The sequence below is a fragment of the Eutrigla gurnardus genome (genome assembly GCF_963514095.1).
Source record: "Eutrigla gurnardus genome assembly, chromosome: 9".
Classification (NCBI taxonomy): domain Eukaryota; kingdom Metazoa; phylum Chordata; class Actinopteri; order Perciformes; family Triglidae; genus Eutrigla; species Eutrigla gurnardus.
The window spans coordinates 28,470,280-28,487,836 of record NC_139923.1 but is presented as its reverse complement, the minus strand read 5'-3'; the positions used below and the strand labels follow the sequence as shown (position 1 = coordinate 28,487,836).

Below are 17,557 nucleotides of genomic sequence, written 5' to 3'. Positions count from 1 at the left end.
CTATGAGAAAATGGTCCTACTTCTCTCTGCTGGCCACCAGGAGGCGACTCCTCTCTGGTTGTATAGAAGTCTATGAGAAAATGGTCCTACTTCTCTCTGCTGGCCACCAGGGGGCGACTCCTCTCTGGTTGTATAGAAGTCTATGAGAAAATGGTCCTACTTCTCTCTGCTGGCCACCAGGGGGCGACTCCTCTCTGGTTGTATAGAAGTCTATGAGAAAATGGTCCTACTTCTCTCTGCTGGCCACCAGGGGGCGACTCCTCTCTGGTTGTATAGAAGTCTATGAGAAAATGGTCCTACTTCTCTCTGCTGGCCACCAGGGGGCGACTCCTCTCTGGTTGTATAGAAGTCTATGAGAAAATGGTCCTACTTCTCTCTGCTGGCCACCAGGGGGCGACTCCTCTCTGGTTGTATAGAAGTCTATGAGAAAATGGTCCTACTTCTCTCTGCTGGCCACCAGGGGGCGACTCCTCTCTGGTTGTATAGAAGTCTATGAGAAAATGGTCCTATGTTGATGATTATCAGGGTAATTATCGAAGGCGTTTTTGATTTTTACATGAAATGTTCCAATCGTCCCAAGATGAGCCCTTGTTTCAGCGTGTTTGCTGTTTGAGCGGAGGGAGGAGACGGTGATCACAAAGAAGAAGAGGCTGGGAGAGAATGATGAGCAGAGATGCTATCAGACAGAGTTTTACATTCCTTTCCCTCTCTGTATCTATCTGTTCCCACTCTGTGAATATATGCAAAAAAACAACATCTTAATCTTCCAAAGGGAATGTGTGGCGTTATTAGTGCAAACTCTGGATGTGATTGGCTGCCGTTACTGGGCTGAACAGCTACATCATCATATTTTTCTGACAACGTATTTAGTTTTACTTCACATTTAACAAAATCAAACACCTGTACTTTATACTTTCTACAGTAGAAATGTCCTTCATATGGGTACTTTTTATTTTATACTTTGAGTACATTTCAGAGAATCTACTGTTTCTACTTTTACTTGAGTAAACAAATTGAAACCGTCTACCAGTCATTTTGAACATGAGTATCTGTACTTCTACTTCAGTACAGCACGTCTATACTTTTACCTGTTAATGTGTATTGCAGGTTTTTATCTCCTTGGTCTTTAATTGGATGGTAAAGACATTTAAAAAATACAAAATATCTCCAGATTTCATCAAGTTACTCTTTTCTTTAGTTTCAGGCCCCGGTCTGTCTGGACCCTCTGGATGTCCACCAGTCCACCTGGAGACAGATCTCTGTCTCCACCTTGTGGTGGATCTCACGTACTGCGTTTAACTCCAGTTAAAGAGGTTTTATTCTCTCTTGTGTTCTGACTTTCTAGTTTTAATAATGACTCGAGATCTTAACGGGTGTTTATTCTGTTAACGGTTTTATTCCAGGTTTTAGTGTGCAGTCTAGTTTGCTAATGAAGTGTAGGATATGACATTGTGATGCATAGTCCATCCATCCATCCATCCATTTTCTACCGCTTATCCTGTATTTAGGGTCACGGGGGGGCTGGAGCCGATCCCAGCTGTCATTGGGCGAAGGCAGGGTACACCCTGGACAGGACGCCAGTCTATCACTGATGCATAGTCCAGTTAAATTAATTAAATTAAATGTATAACACATCTAAAAACAACAGAGGGACAGATATGGCAAGTCGTTTTAACATTTATGGCATTTCCAGTCAAAGTTGTATTCTTACTAATCAGATTTTGTTTGTGGAGCAGAAGATTGGCAGAAAAATAAATAAATAAAATTGAATAAATAAACTAACAAAAGCACTAATAATATGAATAGTATAATTTTAACCGAAATAATTATATTAACTGATCTAAATAACGTAAATTAAACTAAAGTATCTGCATTATTCCTGCTAAATCACTAATTAAAAGGCTTCGAGATTCTTGGATTTGGTGCCTGACTTCTCACCTGTCGCAACATCTCACGTGTCACATGATCGCCTCCCATTGGTTGTTTTTAAACGCTTTAAAATGTGCGGCCACACGGAGGTTTTAAGGTGGAAACATGGCGGTTCTTTTAACGCGTTACCCCGCTGGAATAAATCCTGGTCGCACACAACTTTGTGCGCATGAAACTAACAAAACAACAACAACAAAAAGGCAACGCTGACGCACTTCCGGTCAATTTAAACCTCATTAACATTACATTAATAATAATGAGCGAGTGTTTAACTTTCGTTTCTCTTCAGCCGACTCGTCTGTGTTTAGGGTTCGTTTTCCTCACTGAGAGATCGGGTCTACTTTCAGTTTCGATTCTGGGTCCTGGTGAGTCCCGCACACACACAGAGACGACATGTTTTCATGGGGAGAGGACAGTCAGCGGCTGAAAAGGGGCTCGGATGACGGGGAACGCGGTACGGACGGCGGCGTTCATGAATTAAACCTCGGCTATGACGTCACGGACCTGGCCGCGGGCCGCCGCGCGCTCGCCTTCGTCAAGAGTGACGGGAAGTCGTTCGTGGTCCGCGAGACGAGCAAGGACGGGAGACAGAGTGGGTATCACGTGTTTCTGCTCTTTATTTATAGGACCAAACCAAATAATTCCGATTTAACCTCCATTTATGTTAAACTGTGTAAAAGTCTTAAGTTGATTTAACTCAAATCATCCAACCTTGTTAATATTATCTAAAATAATTGCATTACTGATAAACGCCATTAAAATGCACTCATCAGAAGCAGCTTCTGGGTTAATGTTGGCTGCTTCCAGTTTTACGTTAGTGGCCCGGGTTGAGCTAGCCACTTAAATCAATTTAGATGCAGATTAGTGAAACAATATGTTTAACAATATCCTTTATGATACAAACTTCTGACCCCTAGCCACGCAAAAGAAAACAAAATAAAAAAGAATATTTAATTTTTATTGGCACCGTTGAATTTGTCATGCCAACATACATGTTGATGCTCCTATACTTTGGCCCCGCCCCCTCTGAGCTGTCAATCACAACAGAGCCAAGAGAGCATGAATGTTATTACGCCTAGAAAAATAGTTCCTTACGAGGTCTTGAATTTGAGCTAGAAGGAGGAACGGCGAGGTGAGTTTTAACCTCGACCAACATTTTCAGGTTTATTGAATACAAAAATGTATGTTGGTTTATGTACGATGTTTATTAAGTAACACTGGTTTGTAAACTCTTTATGAAGGTTTTTCACTGTAACCTGTTGGGTTCTGTCAGAGTTTGTGAAGTGCAGAGAGAAGATCCGTGCTGTGTGTTGTGCTGCTGATGATGATGATGATGACGAAGATGGTGAAGATGGTGGTGGTGATGTGGTCATGCTGCTCTCCGAAAAAGGAAAAGTTCTCTGCGTGGAGGCAACTCGCCCTAACGTTCCTCGGTAAGGAGACGGAAACCAGTGATTTTCAAACGTGAGATACAAAATCTTGACATTTTTTGAGCTCTGATTTTTCTGTTTTCTTTTTTCCCTAAGGCCGATGAAAGTGTTGCGCAACATCGCGGTCTCCCAGGTTGCTTGTGGGAACCAGCATTCAGTAGCGCTCACCAAAGGTACCGGCAGGTGTTCGTTAAACTAAATTTAATGTAGCTTTCATGTGCCGCAGTTTGGAGAAGCTTTTCTGCCTCGACCCCAAAACAATCAAATGCTCTGATTTGAAATTAAATTCAATGCCCTTTATTGGCTTGAATGGTATACAGCCGTTGTTGCCCAGGCAGAACAATCAAATACGCAAATAAAGCATTTAATACAATAATAATAAAGTTACTAACTGTGGAAGTCAATACATTTAATGTAATTCTTTTAATATAGAAGGAAACTTTTCAGTGTTTTATGGAGTTTTGGTGTTTTTTGGGTAAACCGACCTTTTAAGGGTTTATAAGGTTTTTTGTTGGCACCACATTGTCTCTACGTGGTCTCAACTGTTTCTTGTATCCAAACAGACGGTCAGGTGTACACGTGGGGGCGGGACTCGCGGGGCCAGCTGGGTCTGGGTGGGGGGAAGCCCGGCACCAGTTCCCCCCAACACCTCCGATCTCTGTCGGTGGTCCCCCTGGTCCAGATCGCCGCCGGGGGACGGCAGAGCTTCGCCCTCTCCATCTCCGGAGCTGTGTTCGGCTGGGGCAGAAACCACCGGGGGCAGCTCGGCCTTGGGGACACAACAGGTACTGCAGCGACAAGTCAGTTAATGAAAGTTATCGATACTATTTCCATCACATGCACATTTTATTTCCTACAGACAGAGATACACCGACTCCTGTCCTTTGCCTCAACATGAAGAAAACTATTCACATTTCCTGTGGAAAGGACCACACCGCCGTTCTGACCAAGGTTGGATCCCTGATCAGTACTTGTTCCTCTGTAACACTGTGTACTACACTGTAACCAGATGTGGTAACTATAGTCTGTAGGGAGGAAGTACAACCTCAGTAAGTACAACCGAATGCTTCCTCAGAACGGTGCAGTGTTAACGTTCGGCTCCGGTCAATATGGACAGCTCGGACACAACTCGTTCAGAGACGAACCGCGGCCTCGGCTCGTCGCGGAGCTCTGGGGGGCAAAGGTCACGGAGGTCGCGTGTGGACGGTATGGTGCATCACCTTTCGTAGTGCAATCATTCTGAGAATTTCATATATATCTATAAATATGTATAAATGTGTGTATCACCTGCTCAGACATCACACGTTAGTGTTGACGGACTCGAGGAGGGTCTACTCCTTCGGGCGTGGGGAGCAGGGGCAGCTGGGACGCCGGCAGGAGAGTCACCCGTCCGTGCCGCTGCCTGTCCAGCTGCCACCAGGTAACTCACATTACTAAAGTAACGCGGTTAAATCATGTGAATGGCAATTTTTAAAATATTATTATTATTATTATTACAGACACCGCTGATGCTACGAACATCAGAAACATCTTCGCAGGAGGAAACTGCTCATACGCGACCTGCACGTCTAACGAGGTGCCAGCACAGACCTGAACACATTAAAGCAGAGATCTTCAACCTGGGGTCTGGGACCCCTAGAGGGTCCACAGGGTTCCTGCAGGGGGTCCCTCCACCGGGTCTCTATAGGCCTTAGGGGTCCTCGGCCTGAAAACCTTGAAGTCCTCTGCATTAAAGACCACGATACTCAGGGTCTTAATGATGCAAATTTCGACTTGTTTATTTCTCAGAACGTCCGTGAGGAGACGAACGCTGCGGACGATGCAACGCCGCACCGCCTCGAAGACATGATCGACCGATGGACCTCCGGATGTGACTGGAGGTCCTGGGAGACGACGCGGCAGTGAGCATGTGGCTTTTTTTGTTTTCAAGATGTAACCCCTTTGTTGAGTCGCCTGTGGTCCCCCAGAGGTCTAGATAGTAGCTCACATTAGTCCAGAGACCAGACCAGACTATGTGGAGGAACCAGAGACTGTCTGTGGTCCCCCAGAGGTCTAGATAGTAGCTCACATTAGTCCAGAGACCAGACCAGACCAGACTATGTGGAGGAACCAGAGACTGTCTGTGGTCCCCCAGAGGTCTAGATAGTAGGTCACATTAGTCCAGAGACCAGACCAGACTATGTGGAGGAACCAGAGACTGTCTGTAGTCCAAACGGTCTCTGCTGTATTTATGTCTAGATGACCTTATTTGGAGTGTTGATGGAGCAGCTACAATGTTAGCGTAGCCTAGCACCCATCAACCAGACTCCATTCAGAAAACCAGCGTTTTAACAGTAGTTATCTTGTGGTCTTGCAGACAGACCTAACAAAGCATGACTCAGCACTTTTTACTGATCACCATCATGATGGAGTTATTTCGGTTTCATTTTTATCTGTTTATTGGAGTTAAATCACAACAAGATTTCTTATTTTGGGTTCATACCGCTGTAGTAAACCAGCAGATGTGTATCTTACTAGATACAGTGAGTACAGCTCAGTGAAATTCACAGCTTTCCCGGCGTATCTGGGACTTCACAGGTTCAAAGCAGCAATAGTGGTGATTTCAAAATGTTAAATCCTTACAGGGAAATCTGCAGGACGTTTTCCTCGGCATCCTGCATGAATGCCAGCTTCCTTGAGCAAAGGTAAACACAGTGTCTCTTTTTGAGAAAAAAAAAATAATAATAATTTGATCATGGTGACTTTTCATTATCGGGAATTAAATATTATAATAATAATATCGAAAAAGCTGTCTAGGTCCCTATCATGGTAGGGAAGTGAAAAATAGAGCCTGATACAAATATATTTTTTGTTTATTTATTCATCCTTTATTTATCCATATTATCTTAAATATCATGATATTTAATATTATTTGATTGTTTTTGACTAAAACAGGGTTTTCATCCATGATGCAATAAAAGTTTTTTTTTTTTTTACAAAATGTAAAGTTCTTCCAGTGTTTTTTTGTGCAATTTTTAAGATTTCAAGCATATTTTGATGATTATCGGGATAATATCACGAATCACAATTATTTCATCTCTTTTGTGATAATCGTGACATGGAATTTGTGAAGTCGTCCCATGCCTCGTATGAACATGAGTCTTTTTCTTTGTGTTTTTAGCAAAGATAAACATTTCCAGACTTCACCGAAGTACTCCGGCTTGGACTTGTCACTTGCTCGACTCGCTTTCAAGAAACTGCTGAAGAAGGCTGATGTTTTCGCAGAGGTACGTAACTGAAACGTGCTAGCGGGTTCTGGATAATCCTGCATGTGTTTCTCGTTGTGTTCGAACTCATCCGAGGCTTTCATTTCTGTCTTTCGAAGGTGGAGGCCGCCGTCCTGCAGCTGCTTCCTTCCCTCGATAAGGACCCGGTGGGGGTGGAGGGCTTGAGGATCTACCTTCTCCTCATCGAGCTCCTACATGGGATCCAGAGACGCAAACGTGGAGACCGGAGCGTGAAGCTCGCCGAGGCGGTCGCTTCGGCTGTACTCGGCTTGTCTGCTGACGGTCTCCAGGTCATCGGTATGGTTTCTACGTTATACAGCCATGAAATCAAAAACCCTGTTTTTTTTCAAATCTATTTATCATCTACATGTTTTCTGCGCCCCCGTGACCCTAAATACAGGATAAGCGGTAGAAAATGGATGGATGGATGGATGTTTTCTGCAACGGTCATTCAATGTATTTACATTTGGCGGTTACCGACAGACTGTGCACAAATTCACCCTTTTTCACGATTTATGCTGATTTATTTTATAGTTATGAATTTGGTTGCAGTGTCTGCTTGGGGAACACGTCTTTAAGGCACATCCAACCAACGACTCCGTTGTCTAAATGCTGTCTGACATCAATGTCCTCCGATCTCCATGTTGTCTCCTTCAGGGGACTGGTGGTCTTTGCTGCCGCCCCCCATCATGGAGACCCACGTGAAGGTGTGGACGAGGTTCCTCTCCGTGACCCTGTACTCGGTGCCTGATCCCCGAGGCTCAGGATCCCGAAACCTGCTGCAGGTCCTCCAGTTTATGTACGACGTAAGTATCAGTCAGCGGCCCTCGGGCCTGAAATGAGTCGATCCCAAACTTTTTTCCTTCCAAAAATGTAAATATGTCCCAAAAAATACACCTTAACATGAATACAACATATATTAAGCAAATATAAATATTCCTGTTTGTTTAATATTATGTTGAGAAATTGTATCACTGTATCCATCCAACATTACAAAGTACTGTTATACCTGAACTACAGGCTGCACTACACATTATTATTGGCTGCTTTAATGAGGAACACAGTTTTATATGACATGTAATAGAGGGTCCCTCCACCGGGTCTCTGTAGGTCTTGGGGTCCCTCCACCAGGTCTCTATAGGTCTTGGGGGTCCCTCCACTGGGTCTGGCCTTGGGGGTCCTCGGCCTGAAAATGTTGAAGACCTGGAAGTACGGCTTCTTACTTCGATGCATTGTTTTCTGTTTTAAAGACCAACAGTCGGACTGCAGGACCTCAAAGGTTGCCGGAAAGTGATTTTTGTGTGTCGATGGATGAAGACTTTCTTGACGAGGAACTGCAGCTCTGGCGTATGCGGGCAGGATCCAAGGTAAACCTAAAACAACACTCGACTGTACGTGTCTATGTTATTGTGGCATTAGCACCGCTGCTGCTTCATACTGTGATATAATAGTCTGCAAAATACGGCTTCTTACTGCGATGCATTGCTTCTCTCATATATCTCTCACACACTTGTTTTTAAGGCCATTGTTCAGACTCTTGAAGAAGCTGATGTAGAAGCTGATGAAGAAGCTGATCTGGAACTGCAGCTCTGTCGTATGTTTGCAGAAAGCGTGGTAAAAATAAAACAAGACATACGACTAATGTACATTTTATATTGTATTCACAATATCAGCTGACCTAGAACTCTGTAGGGGGTCTGAATTTAATGAGCAAGCTCTATTTTATGGGGGTTTGTTGCACTCTGGCAGATGAATTATGAATTGTGATATTAAAATATGTCCTGCAATTTCCAACAATTAAATTTTTTTTCGGTAATTACAATATTTACATTGCACATATATGTATTTGCTTTTTCCCACTTTCAGATAGAAAGTCCCCTTTTCCTTTGTAGCTTTCCAAGCCTGATGGATCTGAAGTCAAAGAAATTTGTCTTGGATCGATATGCTGACCTAATGAAGGTGACTGAACTGTGCCTCATGAGAATTAGCTGCATTTGAGTCCGATAGAATACACATTCTCTGAGTGAGATACACACCGAAGACAGAAATGCTTTGGTGCGTTATGAGAAACGATATCTTGAACTGTATTCCAGGAAGAAGCAGTGCTCGTATGGACAATGTTCTACGACTCTAGAAGCGAACTCCAGCTGCCTGAAGTCCCACTTTTTGTCCTGGACCTGAGGCGAGCATCAGTTTTGGAGGACACCTTTGAACAACTGCCTGTTGCTCATCCCAGTAGCTACAAGTTTCCACTTGTGGTCAGCACCTAGTTTTAATTTGATTATTGCACTATTACAAAGTAACTCTTGTTTAAGCTACTTTCCGTGAGGAAGTCTTAATGTGTGACATTTCTTGCCTTCCAGGTGTATTATGATAAATTCTTTACATTTGATAACTTCTTCATGAAAGACTTCTTCTATGATGTGTTCCACGAGATGGTGTCAGCTGAATCTGGGATGTTCATCTTCAACGACGTCAAAACACTGGCGTGGTTCCCCTCCGAAGTAAGACTTTAGATCCTCGTACAAGAATGTAAACGTAAAGTTAGACGTATTCTTTATTGGTTCTTTCCTCACATCACCGTATACGTCAAAATGTATTTCCACACTGGTGAAACAACAAGATCCTTGAGAGACATATAGAGGTTCTTCAAGGAAACTCTGAGGAACCTTTAATGAAAGGTTCTGAGAAAGAACCTGTGTTTTCTTTTGAAGCTCCGTGAAGAAGTTCACCCAAAGTGCTTCTAACCAACATTTCTACAACTACTACTACTACTAGTGAAATTCATATTCTTTTCCTGCAGATGTTTGATAGGTCTACTTAATAAGTGCTTCATATTAAAACAACATTGAATAACACCAGAGCTATGTGAAACAAACATATACCTTTCTTTCTCATAGAAAGATAACTTTTGAACCCAGAAATCACAGATGGTAATATATTGTAATAAAAAAACTTCTAGTTCAGATCTTAAGGTCCTACTGTATCCATTTTTTTCTGCTATAAATTGTCTCTTCCGTCAACACCAGGCAAAACAGGAAGACCAGAGATACTTCCATTTCGGGGTTCTGTGTGGACTGGCTTTGTACAACCGCTCCATCATATACTTACCCTTCCCACTGGCTCTGTTCAAAAAGCTGCTCGGCGTAAAGCCTTCCCTGGGGGACATGATGGAGTTCAGCCCGTGCATTGGAGAGTAAGAAGAGTCAAATTAATCTACGTCTAAATCAAACTAATTTCTGGTTGCAGGTGCTGATTTCTGCTCAGAACATACTGGAAACATTACACAGCCTCTTTGACTTGTTAAATTCCTTGTATTGTGTTTCAAGGAGTCTGCTGAACATCCTGGAAGACTACAGCGATGATGACTTAGAAAACCTCTACATGGACTTTTCAGTATGTGTCTCAAGTATCTCTTTCATCTTCTTTCGGGTACCTATCGTCATTTCTCAAAGCTCTAAATCTTCTTCTTTCTTATAACTGATGAACAGATCAACTGGGACGGGGCGGAGGTTGACCTTGATCCTGAGCACCCTGAAAAGCCAGTGACAGGCCAAAATAAGTAAGTTCCATTGAGAAGAAGAGCAAAGCGATCTTTAATATCTAGGATAATTGTGTATCATCTACATAGAAATGATAAGACTTCATGTCGACTAATTATGTGACCAAGGGGAGGCATGTAGAAGAGAACATAATGATGCCTAGAGTTGATCCTTGAGGTACACCACAAGTAAGTTTTGTAGATGAGCACATGAAGCTACATGAAACTTTAATCTGTTAAACAGGAAAGAGTTTGTGGAAGCCTACGTGAATCACGCCTTCAACACATCAGTGGAGGGTGTGTTTCAGGAGTTCAAGCGAGGCTTCTTCCAGGCGTGTGACAAGGATCTGGTGGAGCTGCTACGACCAAACGAGCTGCAGGAAGTGATGCTGGGCAAAGACTTCCATGACTGGGAGAAACTGAAACGGGTACGGTCTAAAACAAGAGCGCCTCACAATATGACATTTATGGCATCCGCATTGCCCACATCGTGCTTAATTTGAATGTGATTTGTAACAGAAGTACTTGTAACAATCTGTTTCACTCTAATTAGAACACAACTTATGAGGGGGTGTACAAAACACCATCACATCCCACCATAGGCCTGTTTTGGGAGGTCTTTGATGAACTCACTGAGGATCAGAAGAAAGCTTTCCTTTGTAAGTATTGGACCAGATTATTACAATGTATTATTTTTATGCTCAGACTTTCTATATATGTTATTATATTATATCACTATTGTATTATTCATATATTTAGATCTAGAGGGTTTATGAGTGTTTTCACATCTACTGTTCTGTCGGCCCACTTTTGCCAATTGCCGTATTTATAAGTCATGCAATAAGACTGCCTTTCTTGCTTTTTTAAGTGTCATTTCACGCCATGTAGTCTGTAGTGACTGCATCCGCGTGAATATGCTACACTCTATTTTACTTATCAACGACCAACCAGAGTGTTTTTTGTTGGCTAAACCTAACGTGGAAATCCGTTTCACAACATTATCCCAGTGGTCGTAAAATCACACACAAAAAGCCCAAAATGCGCCCGACCCGAAGTCGCGTCTTTGAGTTTATATACAATTGTGTTGTGTGGGACATTTGCGTTTAGTCTGCTGTGCACGCGCCTTTTAGGATGTCACAAAAAAACAAATGACAGGTCAAGCAACTCACTGATTCCCACTTTTCCCCCTTCACCAGGGTTTGTGACTGGTTTTGAAAGGCTGCCTATCGCCGGCACGGATCATATCAAGATGACAGTCAAAGTCCTCGAGGTCAAGGACCTCTCCTACGACCGATACTACCCTCAGTCACATACTTGCTACTCAACCCTGGAGCTGCCCTTGTACTCCACCAAGGAGGTCATGCAGACCAAGCTGATGGAGGCCCTGAGCAACGATAGAAGAATCTACAAGTGAACAGAGGACTCCACATTTTTTAAGTAACCATCAGGAACATTGTCATGCTTTGCTGCGGTCCAGCTGGTTCAGCTCTTTTGTTCCTCTTTGGTAGTTTTGGGTTGATTACAATACAGTGCCACTACATTTACTTTTTAATAGAGCAAGAAACCAAGGATCAGCCTCTGTAGCTGCTGCTAGCATATATGTTAGCAAACGTGACGGGTTTAAATTTCTTCAAGAAAATGATGATGATGGATGCTACAAATATACTGCATATGTTGAGTGATTTTACAGAGATTTTCTTTTGGGACCAAGTTAAACAAAACATGTTCTTTTTGAAAATAAATGGCATACAGAAAAAAAACATACTAGTCCTCTATACTGACTTTTAAGGTAAGAAGATATTTTTTGCGATTAAGGTGAATTAACTTATAAAACAGGATCCTGGACGCCGTCATTACTTATTGAAGTAAATGAGGTTTAAATTTCTATACAAAGATTTACAAAAAGAAAACATTACTGATTTGAATAATATCAAACAAATTATAATAAGGATATTTTTTTATAATTTCTGGTCTGGTGGACTCTAAATGGACCTGTCAATCAGCAGGTAAGTCCCGCCCCCTAAAGCATCCAAACTAGAGATTGAGACCATAAACTCATGTTAACAATGTTTACTGAGATAATATATCAAGAGAGAAGTAGGACCATTTTCTCATAGACTATACAACCAGAGAGGAGTCGCCCCCTGGTGGCCAGCAGAGAGAAGTAACACCATTTTCTCATAGACTTTTATACAACCAGAGAGGAGTCGCCCCCTCGTGGCCAGCAGAGAGAAGTAGGACCATTTTCTCATAGACTTCTATACAACCAGAGAGGAGTCGCCCCCTGGTGGCCAGCAGAGAGAAATAGGACCATTTTCTCATAGACTTCTATACAACCAGAGAGGAGTCGCCCCCTGGTGGCCAGCAGAGAGAAGTAGGACCATTTTCTCATAGACTTCTATACAACCAGAGAGGAGTCGCCCCCTGGTGGCCAGCAGAGAGAAGTAGGACCATTTTCTAGTAGACTTCTATACAACCAGAGAGGAGTCGCCCCCTGGTGGCCAGCAGAGAGAAGTAGGACCATTTTCTCATAGACTTCTATACAACCAGAGAGGAGTCGCCCCCTGGTGGCCAGCAGAGAGAAGTAGGACCATTTTCTCATAGACTTCTATACAACCAGAGAGGAGTCGCCCCCTGGTGGCCAGCAGAGAGAAGTAGGACCATTTTCTCATAGACTTCTATACAACCAGAGAGGAGTCGCCCCCTGGTGGCCAGCAGAGAGAAGTAGGACCATTTTCTCATAGACTTCTATACAACCAGAGAGGAGTCGCCCCCTGGTGGCCAGCAGAGAGAAGTAGGACCATTTTCTAGTAGACTTCTATACAACCAGAGAGGAGTCGCCCCCTGGTGGCCAGCAGAGAGAAGTAGGACCATTTTCTCATAGACTTCTATACAACCAGAGAGGAGTCGCCCCCTGGTGGCCAGCAGAGAGAAGTAGGACCATTTTCTCATAGACTTCTATACAACCAGAGAGGAGTCGCCCCCTGGTGGCCAGCAGAGAGAAGTAGGACCATTTTCTCATAGACTTCTATACAACCAGAGAGGAGTCGCCCCCTTGTGGCCAGCAGAGAGAAGTAGGACCATTTTCTCATAGACTTCTATACAACCAGAGAGGAGTCGCCCCCTGGTGGCCAGTAGAGAGAAGTAGGACCATTTTCTCATAGACTTCTATACAACCAGAGAGGAGTCGCCCCCTGGTGGCCAGCAGAGAGAAGTAGGACCATTTTCTCATTGACTTCTATACAACCAGAGAGGAGTCGCCCCCTGGTGGCCAGCAGAGAGAAGTAGGACCATTTTCTCATAGACTTCTATACAACCAGAGAGGAGTCGCCCCCTGGTGGCCAGCAGAGAGAAGTAGGACTGTAAAATCAGCAGATTCACTTTCGTTTTTCCTTTCCTCCTCCTCCCTCCGCCTCGCTGGGCGTTTTAGTTTCGTTTCATCACGGTTCATGTGTTTATGTTAAGTTTTGTTTTCCTGATCACAGCTGACTTCTGCGTCATGAGTCAAATGGGAGTTTCGTTTCTGGCTGAGACATAAAGCGCAGCCGGCGGACCTGCAGGACTCTTTGCCGAGATGTTGTCGTGGGGAGCGGACGGAGTTCGCCTTTTAAACCCCGGTTTGCGCGTGACGGGTCTGTCCGCGGGTCGCAGCGCGCTCGCCATCGTCACAGGGGACGGAGACGCGCGCGTCGTGAGCAAAAACGAGAGGGACGACGGGACGAGAGTCGGAGGGAACAACAGTGAGCATCGGTGTTGTGTTTTCTTCTCTCTCATTTCTTACAAACATGTCTCTGTGTGCGCTATAACCTGCTGTGTTGTGTCAGAATGCAGAGAGAAGATTCAGGCTGTGTGTTGTGGTGGTGGTGGTGATGATTATGATGATGATGATGGTGATGACGTGTTCACGCTGCTGTCTGAGAGTGGAAAAGTTCTCTACCTGGACACAACTCGCCCTAACGTTTTTAGGTAAGGAAGAACCAAATGTCCTGTATTCACATTGGTGTCAGCTCTGATTATTGAGCTCTGCTCTTTCCTGTTTTCTTTTTTTCTCTCAGGCCTCTGAAAGGTTTGCGTAACATAGCCGTCTCTCAGGTTGCTTGTGGGAACCAGCATTCAGTGGCCCTCACCAAAGGTACCGTATAAACTTAATCCAGACTTAATACGGAAAGTGCTAAAATATTCCTATACGTCGGAGTTACAGGCAATACAATGAATTCAGTCCATTTCAACCAGGTAGCAACCTCCAGTTCTGAAAAGTGAAGCCAACTGCTGAAGTGCCATAAACTTGCATTCTCTCTGCTGGCCACCAGGGGGCGACTCCTCTCTGGTTGTATAGAAGTCTATGAGAAAATGGTCCTACTTCTCTCTTGATGTATTATCTCAGTAAACATTGTAAACATGAGTTTATGGTCTCAATCTCTAGTTTCAAGTCTTCTTCAATCCAGCATGATGTTCATTTAGTACATTATGGTCCATTTAGAGTCCAACAGACCAGAAAGCAGGGGATGCTTTAGGGGGGGGCGGGGCTTACCTGCTGATTGACAGGTCGCTACCACACTACCAATGCTAGTTAGCTACTAATACGACTTTAACACTTAGCTGTCAAGTTGGACTTTATTCATGAAGCTCACACCAGAATCCACATGAATGCAGATCCAATAAGCGTGCTGTTCATCAGATCCACCTGTTGGTCCTTCACAGTCCAAATATGGTTACTTCCTTCACTGGTTGCAAAGATGGCAACAGCACTTTTTGTGTGTTGACTGGGTGGTAAAAAAAGACGGGACAGAAAAAGTTGACTCAAAGTCCAATAGTTGCTGAAAGTACAAGATAACAATAATTATAATAATAAACTATTTATAAAATCTATTTATAAAGCGGTTCAAAATTATTCCAAAGTTATTTGCAAAATTTGTGTTTTTTCTCCACAGATGGTCAGGTGTACACATGGGGCCAGGCCTCCAGGGGTTCCCCCCAACACCTCCGATCTCTGTCGGCGGTCCCCCTGGTCCAGATCGCCGCCGGGGGAGGGCAGAGCTTCGCCCTCTCCGTCTCCGGAGCTGTGTTCGGCTGGGGCAGAAACCACCGTGGGCAGCTCGGCCTCGGGGACACAACAGGTTAAACAAAAAAAACACATATTAAAATATATGCTACTTCTGACATGTAAACCTGAATGTCAATTTTATTTTGTACAGACAGACTTGCACCAACTCTTGTTCATTGTCTCAACATGAAGAAAACGATTCACATTTCCTGTGGGATGGATCACACCGCCATTGTGACAAAGGTGAGTTTAACACTCTTGCAGTGAAACCTGATCCGCTCCGGTGGTTTAACGGTACACCGGCGTATTTAGAAATCTCTACGGTGTGACTTTCAACACCGGCATAAATCCAGACGCTGCTCTTTCTATGACGCTGTATTGATGTGATGTGTTGAGGTGAACAGTGATGTAGTGATAGAGACTCAGTTTTGCCATAATTTGTTGCCTTAAAAAGCTGATAGTTTATAGTTGGATTGTCAGTTTTGTGTAGTTTTGCTTTTGATAGAAACCCCCCCTCAAATTGACGTTGGAAGTTTTATATCAATCCTGTTTGGATGTGTTGTGTTGTTAATGTATTTTATTTCATTTTCTGTTGGCTTTGCTGAAGTTTATTGCCGCCTTTTGATCAGGTTACGGGCGTGAGTGCAGCAACTGATCAGCTGATATTCCTTCTAAATACTCTCTCTAATTCTGATCAGATGACGCTGATGACGGGATGTATCTGTCTGCCAAATTCAACAGGAATTGTTGGATTAACCAGAGCAATTGTGTGTCAGCTAAACCAAAAATCCCAAACATTTCATTATCAGTCAATCAAATATACGTTTTTTAATATATTTAATGTACACCGACACTGAAAATCAGATGGGAGCAGGGGCAAGATTTCAAAAAGTTTATTAACAAATGCTTTTTGTGAGAAAATGATATCATGTACTAACTTCTTGGATCACCACAGATGTGCTTATAAGTAACAACAAACAAAAGTGGCGCTATAAACTCTGGTTGTCTGGTTGCTTCCTCAGAACGGTGCAGTGTTTACGTTCGGCTCCGGTCAATATGGACAGCTCGGACACAACTCGTTCAGTGATGAACTGCGACCTCGGCTCGTCGCGGAGCTCTGGGGGGCAAAGGTCACAGAGGTCGCGTGTGGACGGTATGGTACAATTATCAGCTTTTTTGAAGTGCGGTTGCATGCAGAAAGCATCTCCGTTGACATTAAAATAGTGTTTGTGTTACATTGCTTTCTCAATCAGACATCACACGTTAGTGTTGACGGACTCAAGGAGGGTCTACTCCTTTGGGCGTGGGGAGCAGGGGCAGCTGGGACGCCGGCAGGAGGGTCACCCGTCCGTGCCGCTGCCTGTGCAGCTTCCACCAGGTAACTCACATTACTAAACCGAATTGATTCTAGCCAAAAAAGGTCAGATATTGCTGCTTTGTACATGTTGTGATGTCCCAGATACACCGGGAAACCAAACAACGTCCTATCTGGGTTCAGAGAAAGACACACGTTGGCTGGTTTACTAAAGCTGTATGATCCCAAAATTTGCAATTTTGTCGTGATTTAATTGCAGCAAACAGATAAAAAAAGGATGCCTAAATAACTACATAATGACGATGTTCTGTAAAAACTCAGAAGTCATGCTTTGTTAGGTCTGTCTGCAAGACCACAAGCCAACAACTTTTAAAATGCTTGTTTTCTGAATGGAGTCTGGTTGATGGGTGCTAGGTTACGCTAACATTGTAGCTGCTCCATCAACACTCCAAATAAGGTCATCTAGACATAAATACAGCAGAGACCTTGTTGTTTGGACCACAGACTTCCTCCACATAGTCTGGTCTGGTCTCTGGACTAATGTGAGCTACTATCTAGACCTCTGGGGGACCACAGACAGTCTCTGGTTCCTCCACATAGTCTGGTCTGGTCTCTGGACTCATGTGAGCTACTATCTAGACCTCTGGGGGACCACAGACAGTCTCTGGTTCCTCCACATAGTCTGGTCTGGTCTCTGGACTAATGTGAGCTACTATCTAGACCTCTGGGGGACCACAGACCACTACAATAGGTTTTGCCTCCTGTTCTGATTCAGCAATGACAGGAGGAGTATCTCAACACTGATAGGCTTTCGCATCAAAATATTTTAAACAGCTGCCCATCGTGAATTTGCGTCAATTCGCATCTTTGCATTGATTTTCTTTGTAATAGCGCCGCACAAAAAAGTAATTTTGCCTTTGCTCTGAATGCACTTTTACACTATGAGACTAACAAGGAATTGCTTGAGGTGGTCAAAGACGTAGGTGTGGCATATTTAAAATGGCTCGGTTTCCATGGCAAACAGCCAACGTA

The 17,557-nt window shown here is 43.7% G+C and overlaps 1 protein-coding gene and 1 long non-coding RNA gene across 5 annotated transcripts in view; one reads left to right on the top strand and one right to left on the bottom strand.

Annotated features, from left to right (window-relative positions):
• Nucleotides 1–2,082: 2,082 nt before the first annotated feature.
• The window catches only part of LOC311018010 (putative E3 ubiquitin-protein ligase HERC4), a 22,479-nt gene continuing 7,004 nt past the window's right edge, over nt 2,083–17,557 (top strand). Inside the window, exons 1-24 of one of the 4 annotated variants that reach the window (XM_084016734.1) lie at nt 2,092–2,521; nt 3,203–3,362; nt 3,456–3,532; nt 3,923–4,144; nt 4,219–4,310; nt 4,435–4,565; nt 4,655–4,779; nt 4,859–4,935; nt 5,148–5,260; nt 5,984–6,043; nt 6,520–6,625; nt 6,724–6,922; nt 7,283–7,431; nt 7,876–7,992; nt 8,147–8,239; nt 8,492–8,584; nt 8,719–8,883; nt 8,989–9,129; nt 9,655–9,821; nt 9,955–10,021; nt 10,117–10,187; nt 10,411–10,594; nt 10,720–10,825; nt 11,363–11,912. In XM_084016734.1, coding sequence (XP_083872860.1) covers nt 2,323–2,521; nt 3,203–3,362; nt 3,456–3,532; nt 3,923–4,144; nt 4,219–4,310; nt 4,435–4,565; nt 4,655–4,779; nt 4,859–4,935; nt 5,148–5,260; nt 5,984–6,043; nt 6,520–6,625; nt 6,724–6,922; nt 7,283–7,431; nt 7,876–7,992; nt 8,147–8,239; nt 8,492–8,584; nt 8,719–8,883; nt 8,989–9,129; nt 9,655–9,821; nt 9,955–10,021; nt 10,117–10,187; nt 10,411–10,594; nt 10,720–10,825; nt 11,363–11,580 — 3,132 coding nt within the window. In that variant the 5' untranslated portion in view covers nt 2,092–2,322 and the 3' untranslated portion in view covers nt 11,581–11,912. Of the gene's footprint in view, nt 2,522–3,202; nt 3,363–3,455; nt 3,533–3,922; nt 4,145–4,218; nt 4,311–4,434; nt 4,566–4,654; nt 4,780–4,858; nt 4,936–5,147; nt 5,261–5,983; nt 6,044–6,519; nt 6,626–6,723; nt 6,923–7,282; nt 7,432–7,875; nt 7,993–8,146; nt 8,240–8,491; nt 8,585–8,718; nt 8,884–8,988; nt 9,130–9,654; nt 9,822–9,954; nt 10,022–10,116; nt 10,188–10,410; nt 10,595–10,719; nt 10,826–11,362; nt 11,913–13,665; nt 13,907–13,990; nt 14,133–14,221; nt 14,299–15,097; nt 15,284–15,361; nt 15,454–16,232; nt 16,364–16,463; nt 16,589–17,557 lie in introns of those variants that run through there. The other 3 variants (XM_084016735.1, XM_084016736.1, XM_084016737.1) reach the window with 3 other exon arrangements.
• The window catches only part of LOC311018028, a 21,232-nt gene continuing 20,715 nt past the window's right edge, over nt 17,041–17,557 (bottom strand). The window contains exon 4 of the long non-coding RNA XR_014597676.1: nt 17,041–17,166. This is a non-coding gene — a long non-coding RNA (uncharacterized lncRNA). The remainder of the gene's footprint in view (nt 17,167–17,557) is intronic.